This window comes from Mesoplodon densirostris, chromosome 15, assembly GCF_025265405.1.
Source record: "Mesoplodon densirostris isolate mMesDen1 chromosome 15, mMesDen1 primary haplotype, whole genome shotgun sequence".
Lineage (NCBI taxonomy): Eukaryota > Metazoa > Chordata > Mammalia > Artiodactyla > Ziphiidae > Mesoplodon > Mesoplodon densirostris.
The window spans coordinates 26,520,846-26,545,699 of record NC_082675.1 but is presented as its reverse complement, the minus strand read 5'-3'; the positions used below and the strand labels follow the sequence as shown (position 1 = coordinate 26,545,699).

The following is a 24,854-nucleotide window of genomic DNA, read 5'->3' as shown; positions in this document are numbered from 1 at the left end:
TCATCACTGTACATTAAGACTGCACGCTTCTGAATGGAGAGATCGGTGAACTGCTTTACTATGACACTTGAGGGTTGCATACCTGCAGCTCTGACCTGAATTTATCCAAATTCTCGAGGGAAGTGAACTCAGTGTGATGACTGACAGTGGCGGTGGCCAGTACAGGAGTGCGATCGTGGTCCCCCCTTCCTGGGAAGGGCGCGTAGCAGGACATGATCCCTCTTCCAGTTCCCGTTAAACAAAACAGCTATAACCCCATCCCTCCCCCTCCCCCTCGAGGTATTTGTGAATGGGCCAGTGCCCAACCTGGGGTCCCCCAACGGGGGAGGGGGAAAGCAAGTGATGGGTGGGGGACAGAGAGGTTCCCCTCAGCACCTGGCCCCACGGGGCCCCGCCAAGTGGAGGGGGGGAGCCCTGGGGATCCTCTCTGCCCTGAGTGAGGTCTGTTATGCAGCATATTTGAGGTCAATAAATTACAGCAATAAATAGCAAGGTGAGGTAGGGGGAGGGGTTCCCGGTAGAAAATTAAAGTGGGGTGACAAGCCCGGTGGGGGATGGGTGGTCCTAGGCAGGGGGTCCCGGGCAGCCTCAATTCCCACAGCGTACACCCACCCCCTGATTTGGAATGTCACACTGACGCTCTGGTCAGGCCCCGCTCCACCACCTCTTCCTGGCATCGGGTTCACAGGTTCAATGATGCCTAACCTGGCTCTGGGGAATAGCGAGGGCCTTGGTCCCTGCAGGGGGCCGGTAGGGCTGGGATCCCTGGTCTGTTCTGAGGCCTGGCGCCTCTGCTTTCGCCCCCAAAAGCCAAGGGGACGGGACGGATGCGGCCTCTGCCCTGATCCCTGCCCTCCCGGCTGCCCAGGCCTCACCCCGACTCAGGACGGCCGCGGGGAGGGCGGCTGGGGTCCGCCTGCCCAGCCAGCCCGCCCCGATCGCACTCCTGCACACGGCCAGTCCAGTGAATACTGACGGGTGGGTGTGGGGGCGGGAGCGGCGGACAGCCCAGAGCCCCCAAGTGGCGACCAACGGTAACACACACGGCTGTGTGAGGTTCTGAAAGTCCATCTGGGTCCAAATTGTTCGTTTCACAGGCTGAGGTGTATGGCTATGCTGCGAGTCTCTGAGATTCGTATTTGCTTAAAGGTTCATCTTTTCTTCTTTACCTTTTTTGCAATCCTGGAGGAGCCCCGGTGGTGGGCTCGGTCTGGCGGGAGCGTGCGGTGGTGGAGCCCGGGTCTACCGCTCGCTCGCCCCAAGTCTGAGAAATAAATACATTCATCACTGCACAAACATATTGATATAAAAACAACACTGTTCAGAGTGTTTGCACCGTCTGTGTAGGTAAGGACCGGCCCAGTGAGCCCCTCCCACTGCCGGGGTGGAGGTGGGGGTCCCCAGGGGGTGGGGACCCGCTGGAGTCGACGGAGCTGTGCAAAGGTCCTGGCTTTTTGGCTTGAGAGGGACCCTCACATCAACCCACCCGAGGGTCGCAGGCAGAGCAGCGGGATGGGGGCGCACCTCCATCCCAGGGCCCAAGCCCAGGCTCAGGTCCTGTGGCCAGAACTGACAGCCACCCCTGCTGTGCTAGCTGGCAGGACCACCACGGTCTAGCCAGGAGGCCTGGGGGGCGGGTCAGCACGGGCCCAAGCTCTTTGGTGCCAGCTGGGCTGGGAGAGGCCCGGGCTGGGAGGAGGGCTCAGGGGCCTCCATGCCCGCCCCGGCCCCACGGTGGCCCCTCTGCCCGTGAGCCATTCCAGGGCCTACTCAGAAGGGGCTCCGGCGGAAGGTGGGGTTCACTGGGACTGGCCTTTTATCTGCTGAGGTCTGAAACTGTAAAAGTTTATGTAAACAATGAGATAAATATATTAGTATCTTTTTTCTGAGCCCATTGAGGTTCCATACGCATTCAAAATGTGCTTTGGTTTAAAAAATAGGTTTCGTGAATTTGGGTGTGAGCTTTTTTTTTTCTTTTTTTTTTGTTGTTGTTTATCCTCTTTCCTACATGACATCTGCTATTTTCTGTTTCCTGTTTCTCCGAAACATTCAGGAATTAAGTGACTAAAGCAGAGAACTGTAAGCCGCCCTTGGCCTCCAACAGCCTAATCTCCTGGTGAGGCTCTAACACACGTCCATGCACACACTCACGAGCACGCATTCCACATGAAACCAAAGGAAAAGGAAAACAAAACCAAGTGTTAACCCTGCCCGCCCCACAAACCCTTAAAGTCTTAAATAGGAAACTAGTGTTTTGCTTTCTTGTTAAAATACAGAGAAGGCTCGATATATGATACAATACTCAGGTGGGTACAATACTACGTCGCACGAAGGTCGTCGAGTGAGGGCCTCTGCGCCCAGTCCCTGAAGCTCTGCCATGAACCACCTGCTTCACCGGGGGCCACGCCCAGGGGCGTGTGTGCAGCTCCCGCTACAGACTTCTGTCGTGTGGCTTAAGTGCTGACGGAATAGGGGGGTCGGGAGAGCAGAGGCGCTGGAGGGGCCCCGCCTGACTTGCTGGAACACAAGTCCCCAGAGGGGAGAGGAGCAGCCCGAGGCCGGGGGTACCCCAAGGGCTCAGCAGGGCCCCACGTGGCCTGCATGCCCTCACTCCCAACACCCACCACTCAGGTCCCTGAACTCAGGCTCTGGTTTCAGCTGGAGGGTCTCTGGAGGGGTGGAGGGTGGGGGTAGGGGATGACTCCGAATTTTTTGGTCTGAACTTAAAGTAGAAAAAAAAAAAAAGAAATGAAAACATGAAGCAAAACGAAGAAGATAAAGCCGCTGGTCCAGCCCTGTGGCTGCAGTAGGCTGAGGACAGTGGTGCCGACCTCTCGACCTTGGCCTGGCCTTGTGAGCATGGCTCTAGGCCCATGGAGGTGTCTGAGGCTGGCGGAGAGCCCAAGGCGAGAGGTGAGCGTAGGGTGGGATTCAGGGCTGAGCCCATGGGTGGCAGCCAGCCTCTCCCCAGGCCGCCCAGAGATGCCAAAGCAGAGCAGGTATCCACCCTGCCGGGGAGGGGGTGGGGGGAGAAGATATACACATCCCTGTGGTCAGCCCCTCCGCACTGGTCAGGTAGGGGCTGCTGCTTTCCCGAGGTCAGGCTCTTGCAGGCCCAGGGGACAGGATGGGGGGGGCTCACTTCCGCCCCATCCTGGCCTGGCTGGAAGCCTCCAGGAACTTGTCCCACCGTGTGGTTCCTGTCTCCCGGCACCTGGTCCTGTGCCGGGGGCTCCCCAGGGGCTGGAGCACCCATACTCCCACTCAGGCCCAGATGAGAGGCAGCTCGGGCTCCCTGACGCCCAGCAGCACACTCAGAACACCTTCAGGGTGGCCAGCTGGCCACAGGCGCACAGAGGAAGTACAGGTGCCCCTTCTGAGAGGGGGCACAGGCGGGGGGCCCAGGAGGGTGACAGAAGGAAAACACAAGCGTCACAGCCACAACTGCCATCACCAACCAATGTCCTGTTCTCACGAATTCAAGAGGTAGCAAAAGGTCAGAAGTCTCTCCACCTTGATGGGCAAGGAAGGAAGGAAACGCGACATGAGTCCACACGTACCGCGCACACCACACACACGGAGAAAATGGAAACGCGTACCAACGTCCTGGCACCGCGGCCAGCCTCCCCCCGCCCCCCACCAACCCCAGACCTTCCAGTTCCAACATTCACATACACGTTACACGGGGTTTTCTCTTAATAAAAAACAAGTACCTCTAAACAAAGAATATTCTTCAGAAACTATGGGAAAAGCACTCTCTCTCCTGAGGCAGCCGAGGCAGGGCTCGGGGCCCAGGGAAGCCTTTGGCCAAGAAGGGCTTCTGGGGCCTGGAGGGTGGGCGCCCAGCCCACAGTCGGGCGGGGTGGGGGTGGGGGCGGGGGGTGGCTGCCCCGGTACATTCAGTCTGCAGACCCAGGCTCAGCCCCGAGGGGCTGGAAGGAAAATAAACTCTTGTTGGTTTTGGTTTAAAAAACAAAATTCAAAAAGAAAAAAGGAACAGATCAGTAGGAATAACAGCCACACAGGCCCAGAGGGCTCTTTAGTTGTGGAGAGGTAGGCGGTGGGGGCCCCTGACTGTCCCAGCACCAGTGAGCGGTGACCCCTGGCTCGAGGAGGGAGGGCGCTGTCCCCTCCCTCTGGCACCGCTCCCCGCAGAGCCAGGCTGGCAGCACAGACACCCCGGCCGTGGCAGCCCTGCTCCCCGCAGCGTGGAGGGAGGCCCCCACTCCCCCTGCTCCAACCCGGCCTGCGGGACACCCCCCGTGACCCGCTCCCGCAGGCCTTGCCGTGGCCCTCACGGGGAACTGGGCCGGGCAGGATCAGGAGGCAGACGGCGCAGCAGCCACATGCACGGAGGCTGGGTGCTGGCTGCCCGCTTCTCCCCTTGGTACAGACTGTGGATTAAAGCTCTGGGGGGCGGGGGGGGCGGCTGCACCAGGAACCGCCCCACACCCGGGGCCCGGCCACTGTGCCCCTGCTTTCCTGGGCGCCCGCAGGCCAACAAGGGTCTTTGGCTTCTAGGAGGGGGAGGTGTGCATGCGCAGGTGGCTGATGAGGTTGCGCTGCTGCGTAAACTTGCCCCCGCACAGCTGGCACTCATAGGGCTTCTCGCCCGAGTGCACGCGCATGTGCTCAGTGAGGCGGTACTGGCGGGTGAAGCGCATGCCGCACTCGTCACAGGCAAAGGGCTTCAGGCCCAGGTGGCTGCGCATGTGGCGCGTCATGGTGCCACGCTGCGTGAACATCTTGCCGCAGATGTTGCAGGGGAAGGGCCGCGTCAGCCAGTGAGTCTTCTCGTGCTGCCGCAGAGTGGCCGGGTCCTTGTAGGTCTTCTCGCAAACCGAGCACTTAAAGGGCCGGGGCTCGGCTGCGTAGGCCGCACTGGGCGCCGACAGGTCCTCAGCCTCCTCCTCGGCGCCCCCGCTGCCCGTCTCATAGGCACCCTCCTCCTTGATGAAGAGCTCCTCCTCCGTGTGCGTCTCCACGTGCGCGTTGAGCTGCTCGGAGCTGGGAAAGCCCTTGGCGCAGGGGATGCACACATACAGGTTGTCCCCGTAGGACACCGTCTCATAGCCCTCCTGCCGGTACATGTAGTGGGCGCCGGCGTGGCCGCTGCCGCCCTCGCTCCCGCTTTGCCCGCTGTCCTCACTCCCATCTTTGCCGTTCTCCTCCTCCTCCTTGCAGGGGTAGGAGGGCTCCCCGTAGGGCCCGCCCGCCACCGCATTGCTGGCCAGGATGCCGTTGGGAACCCTGTCCCCGAGCCCTTCAGACTCCTCCCCTGGGCAGGGGCCCTTCGGCGCCGCTTCCCTCCGCTCAAAGGGGGAGGCGGCCACGGGCTCCTTCTTGGCCCACTCTTTCTTGCGGGCCGAGTGCCGGAGGCTCTTGCGGGGGGGCTGCCCGCCCGGCCCCTCCAATAGGCTCAAGTGGTTGTCCTCGGCCCCCTCCAGATCCATGGGCTCACTGGGGGTGCCCCCCAGCTCGGCGTAAGAGGCACTATTGGCGACGGGAGGGGCGGAGGCTGAGAGGGGTGAGCCTTGCTGACTGTCGCTCAGCTGGGCTGGGTCGTCAGGGGTGAGGGGGGGCCCGGGGGTGGCGGGGGGCAGCGGGGGGCTCTTCTTGGACAAGTCCAGGCCCAGCTCCTGCTCGCAGCCCCCGCCGCTGCCATTGGTGCTGCAGCCACCCAGGCCGGCCTCCCCGCTGGCTGGACAGACCGGCCGGCCCAGGCCGTGCGTGCTCTCCTGGCTGGAGCCGCCCAGGAAGAGCTCCTCATCGGAGCCTTTGGCCTGGGGGAGCTCCTGGGGGGTGTGGGCCCCCTTGCGCCCATCCACGAGCCCTGGATACCGGGCCTGGATGACAGAGGCCGTGGACAGCCGCTGGCTGCGGGGGGGCCGCCCCAGGCCAGCCCCACCCCGCCCGGAGCCAAAGGGCTTGCCAGCTCTCTTGAGCTTGCGCCGGCAGAGGGCTGCCAACTCAGGCAGCTGGAGGTAGCTGGCGGCGGTGAGGAGAGTGCTGAAGTTGGGCTCGGCTGGCTGGTCACTGGGCAGCAGCTTGCCGGTGTAGATGAAGTCCAGGATCTGCTGGAACACCGTGGAGCTGACCATGTCCGTGTCCAGGTTGATGAGGTTGTCATGCAGGACCAGGGACTTGAAGTAGATGCTGCTGGCGGCCAGCACGTTCTTGTGGGCCCGGAAGATAGAGTTCTCCACCATGATGATGACGTCACACAGGAAGCCCTTGGTCCGCTGCTGGTTCAGCTGCAGCAGGAGCTGCTTCGAGTGGCTGGGCAGCTCCATGTCGGGCCCCATGTCCCCACGCCCTGCCCACACGCACCACCTGCGGGCAAGAACAGGTACGCGCGTGCATCAGCGGGGGACCCTCCTGGGGCCCGGCACCTGGGCAGGGAACTCATGCCACCCAGGCTGCCTGAGAAGGGGGGCGGCACCAGCCCATCTGCAGACTTGAAAACACAGAGGACAACGAAGGGCACATGGTGAGAGGCAACCAAACTGGGATTTGAACTTGGCCCAAGGTATCATCTCCGCACTAAAGGAAGCCAACCACGTGCCAGATGGGACCCAAAGGTCTTTGGCCCGTCTTTGGCTTCATAGACCCAAAGGCAGGGGTCTATGAGGTGCTGGGTGGTTGGACTTCTCACGTGGGCATGCAGCTTCCCAGCTTTCGAGACAAGCCAGAAATCCAGGTTTTCAGGTGAAATCACCCCATGCAAAATGAAGGTTCTTTTTCCTTAAATACCACGTGGGCCAGATCAAACATGCAGCCTCTGGTCTGCGACCTCTGCTCTAGGCTGGGTCTCTCTCCAACAACCCTAGAGGCTTCCCAAACTCTGAGGTTTACCAGCATCACGTGACACTGCAGCCCAGCTGCCGCCCCCACCCCACAAGGCCTTGCTCCACCACAGGCACTGAGCACCCATCCCCCCTACCCCCTGCCTGGGCCTCCAGGTGCCGAGAAGGAAAGGCAGCCTGGCCAAGCCTTGGCACCGCTGGGCCCCAGGGACTTTCTGGGCAGGGCAGGCAGTGCTGTCTGAGCCTGGGAAACTCGCCAGACTGGCACAGATGCTAACTGATGTCACTGAGGAAAACACATGCAGAGGAACTCTGTGGTGGCTGTGTGGCAGTGTGCACAGGGGTCTCTGGGAGCAGCGTGCCCCAATCATGCACCCACCCCACTGGGCAGCAGGGCCACAGTGCAAGGCTGTGGCTCCCCACCCATCCAGCCACTCAGGAGCTTGTGCCCTCCCACAGGTGCTCTGAGCCGTGAAGCCGACACGGAGGTTTCATGTTCTTCTGCTCACGGCCCAACCTCAGAGAGGAACTGACTGCTCTGAGCCTCCCCGAACTGGGATCAGCTCCTACCAGGCGCCCAGCCCTGTCTCCCTCAGGACAGAGCCCGGAGAGGTTGCACCTACCTGCCTTCCTCCCACTGGCCCGTACCTGCCCTTGTTTGCAAAGACAGAGGAAAACCCCCCATGATCCTGTGCCCCCAAGGAAGACTTCGAGAGCCCAATGACCACGTGGGCCGTCACTCAGGGCCTGACAGCAGGAGGCAGCAAGCACCTCAGGCCATCTCGGCCTTGTCAGGCTGTTCAGAGGCTGGAGCCCAGATCACGCAGAAACCAGCCCTCCGCCACTCCCTGCCCCCGAGCCAGCCAGGCAGGGACAAAGAGCCCAAGGCGCGGCCTCCACACTGGCCTGGACACCTAGCCCCAGCACCCAGGACAACTGGCAAGGGGACTAGCCGAGGGCAGGAGGTCCTGGCCTCCGAGAGCCAGTGAGTCCACAGCAGCCCTCCTCCCCAAGCCCCAGCCTCCCCTCTATGCTGCCAGCGCTGCCCGCACACAAAGGACTGCAGGCCAGGACACAGGCTGAGAGCTGCAGGCTGCCCAGAGTCCCCAGGAGGAGGAGAAAACGTCCTCCCTCTGCCGCTCCCGCCCCCAGCTCCCCCTCCCTGACCTACCGGAGTGCCAGGGGCCCAGAAACCATGTGAGCAGCAGCCAGCGGGGGTGGCCTCCTTGAGCACGTGGCCTCCCTGGGGGTGCATCAATGCCTGGTCACCTGGGGAAGGGAAGACAGACAGACATGGTCACCCACAAAGGCATCAGCAAGGGGAGGGGGGAGATGCTGGGGGCCCTTGCTCCCAGGAAGGTCTGGGGGTCTCTGGCTGGGACACCCAGACAGCTGGGCAAGAGACAGTGGTCACAGTGCCCAGAGTCAGTCCCCGTGGCAGGAAGAACGCAGGTTTGGGGAGCTCGCCTGCACCCTCCTCCCACCCACCCCCACAGATTTAGGATACTCCAAGGGCCACCTAGATCTGGGGGAGCTGGTGGCAGGCGCACAATTCCTGGAGGGCGGGCAGGCGTGGTGGCAGGAGGCCTGGGCAAGGCCCTTTCCAGGCTGGCCACATTTACATAACAAAAGGTCAAAATTGGAGGCGCTGGTGCAACGGGCTATTTATAAGAACCAGTCTCAACCGCTTCTGGCTCTCCTGCTCCTTCCCTTCCCTCCGGGTCTGCTCTCCCCACTGCACCCCCCCCCAGAGCGCCCAGCCCCCTCCTGCCCAGCCCAGCCTGACCACATGGCGTTTGCAGGCTCGCCCTTTCAATACCAGCCCGCCAAGGCCTCTGGCAGCTGCTGCCAGATGTGGGTGGGCTCCACCTGCCCCCCCCAGAGCTTTGGGTCCTGCGGGAGGGGGTCCTGAGGCTCCAGCTCCTTGTTCCCCACTCCAGCAGGCCTGGGCGCCCTTGGAATGGAGCCAGGGGTGGGGGAGGAGGCCTGCAGCAGCCCGGAGCCCATCCCTGCCTGCCCTTCCCCCGCCCCCAGGGCCAGGGAGGCTCAGCAGGTCCCTCAGGAATGTGACCAGACCCGGGGTGCAGGGTGGCCGGGAGGCCTCGGCTCCAGCCTGCCAGCTGTCTCTCGGCCCCAAGCACAGCTCCCCTCTTGCAGGGGTTGCTGGGGGGAGGGGGCACGGTCAGCCCAGAGGGCAGGAGAACCAGCTCTGTAGGTCCAGCAGCCTAAGAGCGTCCACGTTTCCCCAAGGGCAGCCTGGGCCCCTCATCAGGCTCCTGGCCAAGAGAGGCCAGAGATGGAGCCAAACCCTGCCTGGGGAGGGGGGCGGAGACCACCGCAATGCCACCGCCAGTGAGAGCGGCCCAGGAGAAAGGATGGGAAGCCACATCAGGAACCCCACCAGACCCAAGGACAACCCAAGCCCCGCCCAGGCACAATGCCCACCCAGCAGCCTCCGCCTCAGCCTGGGCTAGACCCTGCAACTGGGGTTTCCTCGCCCTTGTTGGAGATCAGGTCGACCAGCCTGGTCACTGCAGCCTGGGCAAGGCCCAGCGACTGACCAAGTGACTGCCCTCGAGCCTGACCTACCCGCGGGGAGGCCCAGTAGGACTGGGCAAAGCAGGCTGTGCCCTCCACCGGGCAGGGGTGGGGGGTGAGGGTGTCGCACAGAGCTGCCTGCTGGGAGTGCACGTCCACCAGGAAGCCGCCCCGCCTGCCGGCCACCCCAGGCTGGGCTGAGCGTGGGCCTACATCGTGTCCATAAGCGAGAACACACCTCACCACAGGTGAGGGCCAGGACCCCTAGAAAGTGTTGCTCCTTCCCTCCCAGAGGCCTCTGCCCTCCGGCTCAACGGCGGGTGTGGGAGCAGCAAGCGCCCACCCTGGAGAGCCCACAGCAGCAGGGGAGAGAGGGCTAGAAACAGCACTGTGGGGCTGGTCAGGTAAGCTGGCAGCGGGATGCCCACTGGGTACGGGGCTGGTGCCCAGCCCTGGCAGGAGCCCACCACGGGCTGGAATGAGGCTGCCGCCTGGCCCCAGCTCCTGGCACCCAGCAGCCACCTGGCAGCAGGCCCAGCAGCATGCCTATCAGCCCCAACGATCCCACGCCCAGTGCAGCCACACTGCCCACCCGGAGCACTGGCTCCAGAATGCCCAGGATCTTGGGCAGTGGGACAGGTCAGTCAGATGGGTGTGTGGTTGTCCCCAGATGGGCTGACCCTGACCCCGGCAAGGAAGTGGGAGAGGGGGCAGCTCTGCTCTCTTGTGAACAGAGGGGCCTGGATCACCTTCCCAGGTCTGTTCACAGGACGGCCAGAACCCACCTCCCCAATAGGGCTGCTACATGGTGACGCAGGACAGGTCCTGACTGAGATCTCATTTCCTCTTCTTCCCTCCAGGCTCAGGCCTCAGAAAAGCCAGGGAGACAGGCCCGGCTGGCCCCCGCCCGGCCCCTGACCCCACACACACCGAGGACAGGCCCGGGGCCTACAGAGCACATGCCCAAGGCCAGCCCCTACAGCTGCGCAGGGATCCCAGGCAAGACAAGGCCCCACCCACGTCAGGTGGTCCACATGGGCTCAGGGCTCGTGGGGAGGTCTCCCCTCCTGGAACCCACAGAGGGCAGGAGGCCATGAAAGGAGGTCTCCACATTAAAGTAGCCCTTGTTTAAGCAGGAAGCCAAGGAAAACGGCTCCAACCCCAATTCCGACATGAGCCACCTCAACTTAGCCTGGACACCCACTGAGCCCAGAGCCTGGGCGCCAGGAAGCCTGGGCCCTCAGGCTGCTCCATCCTTCAGCCTTCAGGTGGAACCCCCTGGAGAACAGGCAGGCAGCCCTGCCTTCCTGGAGCCTGGCGGCGGGCACCCCTCCCTTCTGGAGACAGAGGAGGGCATCCCATGCCTACCTCCAGCCCACAAGGGGGGCCTGAGCTCAGGGTGTGGTTTCACCCTTGGGTGATTCTCCCAGGAGACTGTGGGCCCCTCTCTGCAATGTCCTATCTCCCTAGGCAGGAAAGAGCCCCCAGAGAAGCCCCACGTACCCTGGCTGACACGACTCGCCCCGCCCATACCCAGCCAGGATGGAGGGTCCTGGAGAGAAGGGTAAAGACAGGAAAAGGGGGCCCCCCCACCCCTCTTTGGGCAGGCCTCGTCACCCAGGTCCCCAGGAACCCTGACCCCTCCTCCCTCCCCAGAGCACACCTTTCACAGGAGGCCCAGAGCTATGCTGGGTCCCCCGGGAAAAGTTCGCTCCCGGCCCAGCCCAAAGCACTCAATGGGAGGCTGTTCTTGCTCCTTAACCACCTTCTGGCCAAAGAACAGCCAGAAGTCACAGAAGAACACAGGACTCTTCCAGCTGAGAGCGGGAGGGGCTGCCCAGCACCCACCTAGGGCTCCAATGGCGGTGGGAGTCACAAGGACACCAGGCCACCTCCATGCCCCCAGGGGCTTAAGCACATCTGACTCTGTCATTGAGGGCCTCAGACACACGTATCCACTGCCCCCCCAACTCTGGGCCCAGCCGACCCCTGCTGTGGCCACCTGGTGCTCCAGGTGTGGCCCCGACAGGTGCGAGCACTGCCCCTCCCTGCAGGCCCAGCCCCTCCCAGGCTGCAGGAGGGCAGCTGGAGGGCAGAGCGAGAAGGCCTGGAAGGTCCCAGCACCCAGGATCCAGAAGAGCCTAAGGCCCAGCCCCCAACCCACCCCCCCAGCCCCAGGTCCTCCTCACCCCATACCAGTTGGAGGGCACCCTGCTGTGGGGAAGCCTCAGAGGTGTTCTCTCCACCGCCAGTGCCAGATAAGAGGACAGGTTCTGGGGGTTAAGCAACTTGCCCAAGGTCACAGGAGCAAGCAGGTGGCAGGGCCTGACTCCAGACTTTCCTACCCTGGGGACAGACACCTGCACCTCCTTCTCCCAGGGGCAGGGCACGGGAGCCAGGAGGAGGGCCTCGGCCTGCAGCTCCCCCTCATCTCCCCCTCCCACAGCCTACCTCACAGCAGGCCTCACCCTGGCTACACCACCTAGGGGCAGGCCTACTCTTGGGGACCCAGGCTGTGCCCTCTCTGGCCTGCCCCTCTAGACATGGGTTGGTGGTGGGTGGGACCCACTGCTCTGGGCGAGCGCAGCGGGTAATCCCAGGGCCAGACCTGGATGCTGGCCAGCAGCTCCTGGCTCGTCTCCCAGACCATCCTCCTGGAAAGCAACGGGCTCCACGAATGCCAAGAGCCCTGCCCTCCTTCGGACAAGACTTCTACGAAATGAACACTCAGTTCCATCAGCACGCTGGTGACGTGGTGATGGGGGCCTGGGGCTGGGCTTCTCCCTCAGGTCCCTGAGCAGTGCGGGAGGTGGGGTCCATCCACCCCAGCTCGACCTCCCTGAGTCTGCCCCTAAATGCCTGCGGCCCCACCTTCCCACATGTGCACTCCCACCCAAGAGGCTCATGGCACCACGAGGGGAGGCCTGGCGGGGCCACAACCGCAAACCCGCTCTCCAGGGCTCCAGGGCGAGCCTTGCACACTCACCTCACCCCTGGCCTACAACCCACCAGTTACTCCCTCTCCCAGGAAGACCGGGGGACCTGAAGCTGGATTCCTCCTGCTGGCACTGGCACAGCTGGCTGGCTGGCACCGGGGAGGGTGCGGGGCAGGGTCACACTGGGAGGCCCCCAGCCTGGCCGAGTCTGGCCAAGAGTGTTGAGCCAGTGAGACAGGGGCTGAACTGGGGAGAGGCAGGTGAGAGTTGCCCAGAGCACAGTCACTATTATGAAAACTTTCAGACTGTGCCCACACTGCACTGCCCCCCATCGCCACCTGAAGGGGCCTGAGCTCTAGGTAAGAGGCTTGCTTGCAGCAAAAGAACTAGAGGCTGGAGGCAGGGAGCCTGTGGGAAGCTGGCGGGGCGGCACGGCCAACAGGGAGCATCCCGATCTGGCAAGGAGCAAGGAGCTCCTGCTGCAGGGAGACAGGCCCTGGCGAGCTGGCTCCTGCGCCCCCAGCCCCACTTCCTACTTGTCCTGCTGGGTGTCCGGCACGGTCCAGGGACCAGTGGCAGCATCGCCCAGGGTTTTGTTTGTTTGTTTTTGTTTTTTTGGGTTTTTTTTTTTTGCTGTATGCGGGCCTCTCACTGTTGTGGCCTCTCCCGTTGCGGAGCACAGACTCCGGACGCGCAGGCTCAGCAGCCATGGCTCACGGGCCCAGCTGCTCCACGGCATGTGGGATCTTCCCGGACCGGGGCACGAACCCACGTCCCCTGCATTGGCAGGTGGACTCTCAACCACTGCGCCACCCGGGAAGCCCGCCCAGAGTTTTTGTTTCTTTAGTTTTTTTTTTTTTTTAAATATTTGTTTATTTGGCCATGCCACGTGGCATGTGGGATCTTTGTTCCCCAACTAGGGATCGAACCTGCGCCCCTTAACCACTGGACCACCAGAGAAGGCCCTCGCCCAGGGTTTTGAGAAACGCAGACAGTCTGGCCTCACTCCAGACCTCAGAACCAGAACCTGCACACACACTGGACTGTGGGTTACAAGCTTTCTACTCCCCAGAAAGCCCAACGCTCAGCAGGTAGTAAATGCTCAGTGATGGGGGTCAAGAGGAAGGAGGCGGCCCCAGAACTCGAGAGATCGAGGTGGCACTCCGTTACTGCGGGCGTCTTAGAGGCAGGACAGTGGCCGTGGGCGGGCAAGGGGTTCTGGGCATGGGTGGCAGGCAGAGTGCAGGGAGCCTGGGCCATCCGCTGCAAAGGAGTCACCGTCCCCCACCTACCCCAGGATACCTTTCAGGAGTCACAGAGCAGCAGCTGCCCAGTCCACGGCTCCTCCAGGACAGAGACTCCAACATCACAACTTCAAACCCAACTCTAGAAGCTCACTATGTCTTACACTAACTAAGGACTCTCAAATATTTAAAAAACAAAATAAAAATACTCTGCCATCTTCTATCATCATCCCTTCGTACCAGAAGACACTTCATGACTGAAAACCAGGAAGAACCACCTCAGGGTATAGGAGTCCTTCCCCAAGAAAGGGCAGCTGACCCGTCCACCCATACGGCCGAGACTCCCGGTGGCTGGCACCCAGGCCCTGTGCCCTGCCTGTGACGGCCTGGCCCTGGAATCAGAAAAACAAAACCCAAACCGGATGCCACATGGCAACGACGGGCTTCAACTAGCAGACCAGACACTGAAAGAGGACATCCCGGGCAGAAAAGAGAACGGTCAGACTTTAAAAAGACCCAGACGGAAGACATGCAAACCCTGGGTCCCAGAAGCCATGCAGGTACGGAGCCCCTCCAGCAGTGGGCAGGCCCCAGGGCTCAGGGCAAGCCCCGCACTCGTGCCTTGCATGGGTCAAGAAGAGCTGACTGTCACCGTATCCCACGGCCTGGCTGCCTGCATGGGGAGCCTCCAGCAAGCAGCTGAGCAAAGCAGCCAGACCCGAAAGGGACGACACAGCCAGTTCTGGTCAAGGTGGAAAGCAGGGGTGGGTGAGGGGAGGGATTGGGGAGTGGGAAGGCTCGAAGGACACACGAGGGCCTTCTGTTCTGGTGTTTTCTCTCAGGATGGACACTGGATGCGTGTCCACCTGGTAAGAGTCCGTGGCGCTGTTGCTCACAACTGGGCACACTTCTTAGGTATGACTACGATGTACTTGGCTTCAACAGGTGCACAGAAATCTTCAGGAGGGGCAGCAGGGCCTGTCCCAGGCCTGATGAGTGAGCTGACGGAACCCCCAACCAACCACAACAATCCCTAGACAAGAAGTGGCATCGACAGGACAGGAGGGAACCCTACAGTCCAGCCAAGGACCCACAGAACACCTATAAAGACCACCTTAAAACCTCTTATCGGGGCAGATCTGAGCCTGCCATCTGAAGGCAGCAACAACCTGATGACATTTTTAACCATCCTAGTGTCCAAGGAAGAGGGAAGGGGTCTTCAAATCCTGACAGGCATGCTCAGGAGAGGAGAGGACATTCCAAGTGCAGCCAGCAAGGCACCAACAATGGCCCCAGGAGCTCCAGGCTGGACAAGGCCCTCAGGGATCGGGGGTCAAACAGAAGGATCCCTGCCCCGCGTAAAGGACCAACCCCCAAGCCCAGGGCCTCTGACCAAAGACTCAAGGAGCTAAACCAAAGATCAAGGATCAGGTTGTTTTAGTCCAAAATGGAAAAAAAAAAAATCAAGTAGACACACCTTGGCCACCCACCAGTTTTTAAAAAGCCATTTTTAAGGATAAAACTAGGGAACCGCTATGGAAAACATTTCAACCTGTGGCTCTGCGCCTGAAACGCCTGCAGGATGGCACTTACAGAGAAGAAGTCTCACCTGTCCAGCAGGTAACGTGACGGGCCCAACAGAGGAGAGGCCGAGCTCAGAAAGGGAGTCAGACAGAGGGGCCCCCAGGACTCAAAGAAAAGTGCTCACAGAGCTTCTTCAGACGGCATCCCGGGGGCGCTGGGAGGGCTGTTTGGCATTAAGGAACCCGGTTTAGAGACAGAAATAATAAACAGGCTCTTCTCTGCCTGAGGAAGCAGAGCTGGGGGAGGGGGGTGAGAGCTGGGCTACTGAGGCAGCAGCACCAACAGAAACCCCGACTCTGCCCCACGGTGACATGTGGGGTCAATGCCACCGTGGAACACGCCAAGGGGGGCCGGGGCGCAGGAACCACAGTGGCGCCCAGCACTTGGGTGAGTCTCAAAAGCACGATGAGTGCCCAGCTCTATGTCCACAGAGAGCAAACCCGCTGTCCAAGAATGCGGACGAGTGCGGGGAACCGGCACACACTTGCAACAGTTAACCCCAAATTTGGAAAAGCAGTGACATCAGTAGTGGCCCAGGGAGCAGCCCGGGACGTGGGGGCCATTTCTTACAGGGGTGGGGGGAAGGGCGCCCCCCCCCCACTCTTTACAGCCAGATGTGTGCACACGTAACTCACACCTTGTGGTTCATACTCGCGACAACCCGCAGCACAGCCCAGGTCCACAAGAAGCCAACGTGCTCGGTGTGGAGACTAGGGTCTTACCGATCCAGGGAGGGGTTGAGCACCCCCTCCCAACCCAGGGGACCCCCGCACGCAGCCACATGGCCGGGGACAGGGCAGCACCGTGTGAACCAGGGCTTCGGGGGCCAGTCCCACAGGACCTGCCCAGAAAGTGTCACTCAGTCCCAAGAGAAAGCAGCAGAAGCCAGAGCCCTTGCACCTGGGGGAATCCTCCCGATGGGAGCCACTTTGAAGGACCGTCCAAGTCCAGCATGTGCTCCCCACCCCCGCGGTCCCAGCTGTCAACCTTTAGCTCTCTCCTCAAACGCCAATCCCATCAAGTCACTCTCCTGCTTACAGCTCTCAATGGACTCCCAGGGCTTGGATAAAGTCCACACCTGGGCCGGCCCGTGGAGTGCTTCCAGAGGGCCAGGCCACCCCTCCACGCGGCCCCCACCAGTCACGCCTGAGTGCCCCCTCCTCTGCAAAGCCACCCAGCACTTCTCCCCCGACCCAACGTCAGCACTAGCTGCCCAGCTGCCACCCAACAGGCTCCTAGGGCCAGGGACCTTGCGTACCACTAGCCTCACGGCCACAGCTGCTCCAGCCACGCAGCAGGCTCCCATGCAGGTTTGCTAGGAGAGCAAATGCCAGAGGGGAGAGGCAGGGCTGAGGGGACAGGATGGGGTGGGGGGAGGGGAGGTGTAAAGCAGGAGGCCACCCGCCCGCCGCCCGGGCCCTAGCCCACCGGTCAGAAACTGTTGTCCACATTCTTGAAAACTAGGAAGGACCCCAAAAGAGAACTCTTTGGTGGCTTGTATGCTACTGTTCTATTTACTGTGTTAGAAAAACTGGTAACTTAAAAAATATTTACTTGATTTAAAATTATCAACAATAAACCCATTTTATGTTAACATAAATGATGTTTTTACAGAGGAAAAAAACTATCCCAAAAAATAAAAAAAAATCAACGAGAAGGGTGGCACTGTTTCACATTTTTGCAAATGTCTTTAACACCTGGCTGAACAGATGTAGCTGGATCCTCACATCTGCCCTGCGTTCAGCCAGTGAGGATGCGTGGTTCTGACTGAAGTCTGTGGAGAAATCCAACTTCACACAGACAGAAGGGAGGGGTATTTTACCCTTTTCAGATAATGGTGGCTATTCTTCCTTGTTATTACACTTAAACTCAACAAGTGGTAGGTTCTTAAAAGTTGTAGTGTAGACTCTGAAATTGTATCGGTGACTAATTCATATCTGGTTACACAAAAATCCAGTGGCCTACCCTGCACTCACATCCACCCAGGATTTGGCAACACTGAGCGCTGGTCATTCGGAAAACAGTGGTCCCCTGAGTCAATCACATCTTCCCACTGTTGTCAGACTTCATTTTACGACACCAAAACCCGAGTGCTTCCATCACAAGAGGTCCCAAGTCAGGCTCGCAGTGAAGGACAGTGGTTCCCAAAACTGTCCCTGTCCTCTGCTGGCTCTATGGCTGGCAGGGAACACTGTCACCTGTTTTCCTTCCCATGGTAAGGCTCACTTTGCTCATTTGAGAAAAGGTCTGACCAATTCTCCAAGTCTGAACCACCACCTTGCCTGCCAGCCCTTCTTTCAAGTAAAACTAACGTTCCATGAAAACAAGCAGCTCGCAGACACTGCTGTTCCTGGAATGACGTCCTGCTTCGGTCTGAGGCACAAGAACCCCCCGGGTCCTCCCCAGCTCACCACAGAGAACACTTAACATGTGTGTCCTCCAGGGTCAAGACTCACCACTGGGTCACCTGCACGGCCTCCCTGGAACAGCATGAGGAAGACCAGTGGTCCTGGCTCGAGCACCCAGGGCTGGAGCATGCAGTGTGCACCTTGGGCAGGGCTGCCCACCATGTCTTCACACCAATGATGTGTCAATGGGGGGACAAAGGCCAGTAATGTCTAAGTATTTTGAGGAGTCCTGGGAATCCCCAGGGGTCTGCAAACCACTCTGAGAACAGCTGATGGCCATTACCGCAAATATTTCTACCAACCCATTTTACAGGCAAGGAAAATGAGGCACGGAGAGGTCTGGTCTGGCACCTGGAGGAAACAGGCTTGACATCAGAGTCCTCTTCCCCCAAAATCACAGTTGTTCACCAAATGCTGAAATCCCAGGCAAAGGGCCACACCTGAGAGTAAGGAATTTCAAAGAAAAGAAAGGAAATGCCACTTCAAATGGCCTCCAAAAATACCCTTCGAAGCAGGGCCGGCAGAAACCACTGTGGGGCCTCCAAGACCTGCTAACTAGAGGCAGCAGTGTTGCCTGAGCAGGCGGGCGCCTGCAGGCTGCGGACCGGGTGCTCAGACCCAGAGGTGGGCAGAGTGGAGGCAGGGAGGGGTCTTGGGAAGCAGGTGTGCACCGCCTGCCCACGGCACCAGGCCAGCCCCACTGCCCTTATCAGCATCAACATGCATGGAATGTGGGACTTTGGAAACTATCCCCTCCCCTGCCCGCACCCCTCTGGGGCTCTAGTTCACCTACCACAGCCACAGGGCAGCCCGAGCCCACGCCCAGCGCCCCCCCACAACCTGCAGCCTCATGGCAGCGGCTTGCTGGTGGTGGCCCAGGGCCCCTCCCCTTGCAGCCCAGCCAGGATCGCCCAGACCCCCCAGGCCCCTCTGCCAAGAGACAACCCCACACACCAGAGGAAGACCCCAGCCCGTGCCCCCTATGCTGAGAGAACACCAAAAGGAGGACCCAAGCCTGGTTCTGAGCTCCGGGATGCCCAGCCCTGCCCCCACCCGCTAGGCCCTCCTGGAAGTGGGAGCACAGGCCCAGGCCTCCAGGGGCAGAAGGGAAGTGCCACGACCGTTAAGGGGTCCTCTCCGCCCCCGAGGCTTGGGGAAGGGGCCTCTCTCAGCTCCAGACCCAGACCCCCGGGCTCTGTCTCAGGCAGCCGTCTGCCCCCCACTCAAATGAAAACCCGGCTGCCCTCAGGCTCAAGCCCTGCTCAGTGGCAGGAGTCCACACGCGTGTCCAATGCGCCCTCGTGCGTGTGTTGCATCGTGGTTACCCTACTCCTAGATTTTCTCCACCACATCCCAGCAGAAGGACTCTAGACCAAGTGCGTAACCTCTCCAGGCCACTCACACAGCAGGGACTGAGAAGGCAATCGGGACTGCACAGGTGTGTCCCACCAGGCCCAGCTAGGATCCTGAGAGGGAAGGCCCAGCCCTCTTGTGCTACCTCCCCAGCATCCCATCAGAAGCTCTGTGGGAACCATCCTCCTCCCAGTTTGCAAGCAGAGCTGCCAGAGCACCTGCTGGAAAGAAACCATCAGCCCTTTTCTACCAAAGGGGTCCCAGGGAGTGGCAGGGTGAAGAGGCCAAACAGCTGAGACAGGAATCCACCCCCAGGACTACTCACTCTCAAGGGAGAACCCATGGGTCCGTCTACCAAGATGTGCGCAGGCCAAAAACAGTGACGGAGGACACCCTGACTGCCCCGGACCACCCCTCCCCCAACTGCCCAGACCAGACCACTCAGTCCCACTCCTGCCTGGCCCCAGGCCAGGTTGCTCTTCCTGCACCTCCCCCCAGGACACCAACCAGGCCCATTCCAGACCTCACCACGCCCAAGGGCCTTGCCGCTCTCCTCCCTCGTGCAGTAAGCTGCCCAGAGCAGGCGGGGGCTGTCTTGTGTCCAGGCTGCCCTCAGACGTGAACTAAGCCCCAAGACAGCCCATTGTTCTGTCCCAGCAGAGGAGGTTGGGCTGGGCTGGCCATACCTTACCTGAAGCCCCACCTCCAGTGCCCCTCCCAGCCCTCACCCCACCTCCTGGCCCCCTGTCAGTAGCTCCCTCACACACCTTACCCACGTAAATAACCTCAGGGACCCATCTCTCTCTCCTAGGTACCCTGAGGTCAAAGAGAAAAAGAAGGGGAAGGACACAGGTCCCAGGGGTCCCCAGCTGCAGCCACAGTGGGCTTGTTAGGGAACCACGAGGAACTCCAAGGTCACTATGCCTGGGCACACAGAGACCAACCAGGGCCCAAGAATGCAACCAAGAGACCAGGGCAGGCAGTCCCTTAAAGTCAAGCAGGAGCAAGAGTCCTGGGGTCAAGAGCAGCAGGTGGTTCCCGGGGGACCTCCTAGGAGACGCCCCCTTAGTACTCACCAGCCTGGGGTCCCTCCCACTGCCACCCCAGGAAAAGGGACGATGAAAAGAGTGAGCCCCCTCTGCACCTGATGCTTCTCCAAGACCCTGGTACCTAACAGAGAAGCCGCTGGCTCACTCTGTAAGCACAGCCTCACTGGGCAGTCTGTGACCACCCCTGCTGGTCTTTGTGGACTCACCACTCCCTGATTCTATTATCAACACAGATTTATTCCTGCTAAAGCAGTTGGCTGCACATTGGATTCATTTCAAAAGCCTTAGGAAGCATAGATGGCTGGGCCCACCCTAGAGGTGGGCCGGGCTGGGCTCCACCAGCTCCAGGTGATCCTGATATGCAGAGGTTAAGAACCAGGGCACCACCAGGCAGGCCTCCACCAGGCAGCAGGGGAACAGCACACACACTGGGGGTCAGTGTGGAGCCCATGCTCATCACAGGGAAAGTTCCCTGTGTCCACATGGGGCAGACACTGAGGCTCCAGGCCCCACCCTCCCAGCCATCAACTCTACTCTCCCTTCTCATTCATTCTGTGAACAAGAATTCACCAAGAGCTTACTATTAGCTTCCAAAGTAGCGCAGGCAAGGGAACTGCAAAGGCCATGGGACAGTCCTGCCCCTTAAAAGGCCTATAACCAGGTTGAGGAAGAGGCCAAGGGGCTGCGACCCCAGCGTGGAGAAAGGAGCAGCACCTCCAACCAGCTGTGTGTATGTGGGGGGTGGGGGCTGTGCCCAAGGCACTGGAGCAGCCCCTCCCCACATTCACCTGAGAACCCGTCGCCCCCACCACCGCGAGGTGCTGCTGGGAGAGAAACCCGAGGCGGCAGCAGCATCCTGGACCACTGGAGGCCAGTGTGCACGGTGGCCACAGCCGTGCCAGAGCCAGCGGCCCCTCCAGGCCCACAAGAGGTCAACTGCCCACCTGGAAGCCCCCCCTCCCCAGCCAAGCCCAAGCCCCACCTTTCCTTACGGGCCCTCAGAATTCCCACGGAATGGAAGGGAAGAGCCTCGGGAGCCCCAGGAGCCAAGCCGCCTGCCCTGCCATATCCCACCCTTTTCACCCACACACTCAGAGAAGGTGGACCCCCGACAGGAAACAGGCACTCACCCTGCCACACGCTCAGCAGCAGGGGACCCTCGACAGGACCTGCTCTAACCCCAAGGCCACGCTCCCCCGCCCCTCCACCCACCCACACAGGGCAGGCAGAGGCGGGGCTCTGAGCCTGGCAGTGTCTCAGGGTCCCTCTCCCCACAGTCTGGCCACACCCTCCCAGACTGTGCTCCCTCAGCAGAGCCCCCCCGGCCCCGGGCCTTCCCTCCTGGACTGCGCTGGGGTCTGGAGTCGGCACCCAGTTTTCCCTTCCTCACCGAGCGCGCTGGGGGCCCACTCGCAACCCGCACCCCACCCCCACCTGCTTTTCTGGCTTTGCCACTCCCAGCTCACACCGGGTTCTGGAGCTTGGAGCCCTCCCCCAGCCCAGGTCCCTAACCCTTAAGCAAGGCCCCTCCCAGCAGGAAGCACAGCCGGCTGCCAGGCAGAGCCTAACTGGCCCAGCTGGCTGGAAGCCCCTAACCGAGGAAGCCAGGATGGGATCTCTGACCTCTCCAGACAGAAAACCAAAGGCGCCTACCCTGCAGCCCCAGGACGTTACTTAACCTCCAGTTACTTGACCTCCAAGTCTGTGAGAGTGCTGCACCCAGAGCGAGCCCTGAAATGTCCCAGTGTTTCTACATCCCAGCTCAAGGCTGACCACTTAGCAGTACGTCTGAGCAACAGTACGATTTAGTCTAGCCAAACGGGCTGGGCACTGCATTGGTTCTCAAAAAACTTCGCTGAACGGATAAAAAGCTTGTGAAAGAGACTCACAGGAGCACACAGCGGGTGCTCCTGCGCCAGCTTCTCGCAGCTCAGCATCTGCAGGGCCACACTCCTGTCGCCGTTCTCCTGTCTCCCCAGCACTGCCCTCCCCAAACTGCGCGCGCTCCCCATTAAAATCCCCCTCCTGAAGCTGCCCACCCTCCGCCCTCGCCACCTCGTGCTCCCCGCAGCACGGTGCGGCCCTATCACCCCATCCTCCGATCGTCTGTTTGCCAGTCTGTCTTCCCCAGGCTGAGCTCTGGAAGGCAGCGATACGTGAATGTGAACTCTAGCTCTGTTCCCATTTTAGAAACGGGGACACTAAGGCTCAAAGAGTCAATCCCTGTCCAAGGCCACACGGAGAGTAAACAGTGCTGAGGCCAGTGCCCCTCACGCTGCCCCCAGGAGTCCCTCCTCAGTCGGGCTCCGAGGGCCAGGACGGGTGGAACAGGACTTGTGGTTTCTTCTCTGCAGAAGGAGCCAGGAACAAGAGCCCCCACCCTCTAGTGATCAGTCCCGGGGGGCACTGGCCCTCAGCCCCAGTGGGCAAGGCAGGCAGGCCGTGGGGTGGGGCTGACTGCTAGAGGCCAACAGGCCAAGCAAAAAGGGCAGGGCGGCAGGTCCCCCGGGTAAACTGAACTTTATTCCTTCTTCACTCCTCGACTCTCCAGAACTGCCCTGCCAGCCCTTCCACGGGGGCGAGCTGCTGATTCAAAGGCACTGCCCCCACCCCCGCCCCCGCCCCCACCCCCGGCAGACAATGAGGACTCCGGGAAGGCAGCAGGCCTGTCAGCTCAATAATGCAAAACCCTGTTGCTCTGAGTCCACGACAGCTGACTTCAAGTGGATCGGAGGCTGTGCTTATTAACAAAATGAGAAATCTGATCTATGGAAAGAAAACACTATGTGAGGATTAATCCAGGACTGCAGCTTGTGGAGAAGGCTGGGCTGCTGGCCAAGACCAGGCAGAGAGGACGGGACGGTGCCTACCTGTCCCCAGCAGGTACCTCGCTGCAGGACAGGGCATATCACCTCCGCCCCACCTGCGCTGCCTTCTCTCCTTCCAGCCACTGCAGCAATCATTTCGGTTTTGCTTTAATTAAAGGCCTGGCTCCCCCGGGCTGCTTCTTCCTCTACGCAGAGCCAGCAACCAGAGGGAGATTTTTCTTTTCAGGAATCGCTTGTAAAAGCCGAGAGACTAATCTACAAGTCCCAACAACTGGCAGGAAAACACTGCAGGAAGAAATCCTGGGTGCACACCAGCACTTGAGTCAACTGGCCAGAGGACGGTCATTCAGCAACACCCCAAAACTGGCCCGCAGGAAGCAGACCAACCTGGGCGCACTGACCCCAAGGCAGGCAGGCAGGCAGGTGGGAAGCCCCCTCCCAGCCTTCCTAGGCTACTACCTGCCCATGGACCTAGAGATTTCCATAATAAGCACAACTACACAGGACCGATTTCACTCACAGGCAGGGCAACCTACTCCAGGGGCAAACGACTCAGTTCAGCCCCCAAGTATCAGCCTCCCATTCCCCCCACCCCCTTGGTACTAAGAGCCCAGCAATCTCACCACACAGCTTTGTCTCTGGAGGCCAGCCTGAGGCCGGCCCATCTGCTTTTTTTTTTTCAGAACATGCCAGCAACCCTGCTCTGCTGAGCGTAAGCCCGCTCCTTGAGCCCAGGCTACAGACCAGCCACATGGCCTGTGCTCCTGAAAATGTCTGCTGAAAGGCCCAGGAGTCCAGACGCTGGCAGATGGGAACGGAGAAAAAGAAGTAAAGCCAGGAGCCAGGAAGCAATAAATGCTAGCTCCAGAAAGGTCCAGCTCCATCCCTCGAGCGGGGGTCCCTGGAGAACACCCCCAAGTTCAGCCTAGAATCTCTGGAGGCCCCTCCACTACCTGCCAGCTCTCCCCCTCCCCCCTGCACAAGAGGCACAGCCATCCCCACATCAGTCAACAATCTACAGCCACAGGATTCCTATGGGCAAAGCTCTGCCCCTCCCCCCTACCACATATGTCAGAGAGGTGGCCTCGCCGGGTTACACTCCTCCTGCCGGGGTGGGGGGGCCGGGAACCTAGCTTTCCAGATGTGCTTGGCAACCCCTACTAGAAAAGGCACTGGAGGCGGAGGGAACAGGAGAAACACGGATAAATAACTTCAAAACCGTTCCGGGCCATCCGGATCCGCACTGGGCTCCCTTCCCTAGGCAGTCCCACGCTGTTCTGGGTGGGGCCGCTGCGAGCATTATCTGGCCGCGTTCCCTCTTCTCCGTAAGTCACTACCCCCCAGGGAGAGGCATCCCCGCCTCCCTCCACCCCAGCTAAGCCTGTGAGAATATGAACCATCTCGGTAGATAAACAGAGAGTGACAAGCTGGGGCCCTTCAGCCCCCTCCCTCTGCCAGCCTGTCCCCTCCCCCTGCCAGCCGACCCCCTCCCCCAAGCCCATCTCTCTTCCTGCCAAGCGGCCGCCTGCTGAAGAGAGGTCTGGGGGCAGGGCAGCGAGCCCACCAGCCGCAGGGCCCGGCCCTCGGGGAGCGGCCCCTCAAGGCCTGCCCCTACCCTGCCCGCGCGCAGCCGTCCTCCTGCGGGGAGGGGGCCGGGGAGACGACACGGACGGCGCGGGGCCGCAGTCATGGACACGGAGAAACGCCCCGCGAAGGGCGGCGGCGGGCGCAGGGCGGCCCGCATAATAGGAGCCCGCCTGTCAGGCAGCGCCGCTCCCCGACCTGCTCGGATTAGACCGCGGATGCAAAGGCACAAAGAGCCGGCGCCCGCCTCCCCGCCGCCCAGCTCAGCACACCCGCGCGCGGGGGCTTTGTGCCAGGACCGCGCCGACTGCCCGGGGCCACAAAGCGCCGCAGGCGGCAGACCAGCCGGGGGTCCCGCCCCCTCCCACGCGCGCAGCAGCCCCACGTCTCCGGGCGCGCGCCCGCCCACGCCCCTCTCCCGGGGGCGCGCCCGCCGCCCGCCTCCCGCGCCCCTCACCTCGTGTGCGTCGGCGGCGGCGCTCGCCCGCCGGCCGGCCCTCCCGCGGCCTCGTCCTCGGCGCCGC

At 61.1% G+C, this 24,854-nt stretch overlaps 1 protein-coding gene across 1 annotated transcript; it reads right to left on the bottom strand.

Annotated features, from left to right (window-relative positions):
• HIC2 (HIC ZBTB transcriptional repressor 2) lies at positions 1-24,854 on the bottom strand. The gene is made up of 3 exons (XM_060119458.1): positions 24,788-24,854; positions 7,978-8,075; positions 1-6,333 (listed from the first exon to the last, which is right to left on the bottom strand). Exons 2-3 carry the CDS (start codon positions 8,001-8,003, stop codon positions 4,518-4,520), a joined length of 1,842 nt encoding a protein of 613 aa, XP_059975441.1. The 5' UTR covers positions 8,004-8,075; positions 24,788-24,854; the 3' UTR covers positions 1-4,517.

Bases quoted from the DNA above. Each gene is read 5' to 3' on its own strand.
- HIC2 (XM_060119458.1), bottom strand. From the start codon at position 8,003: ATGGTTTCTGGGCCCCTGGCACTCCG. The intron at 6,334-7,977 runs GTAGGTCAGGGA...TCTTGCCCGCAG, and splicing joins TCTGGGCCCCTGGCACTCCG to GTGGTGCGTGTGGGCAGGGC.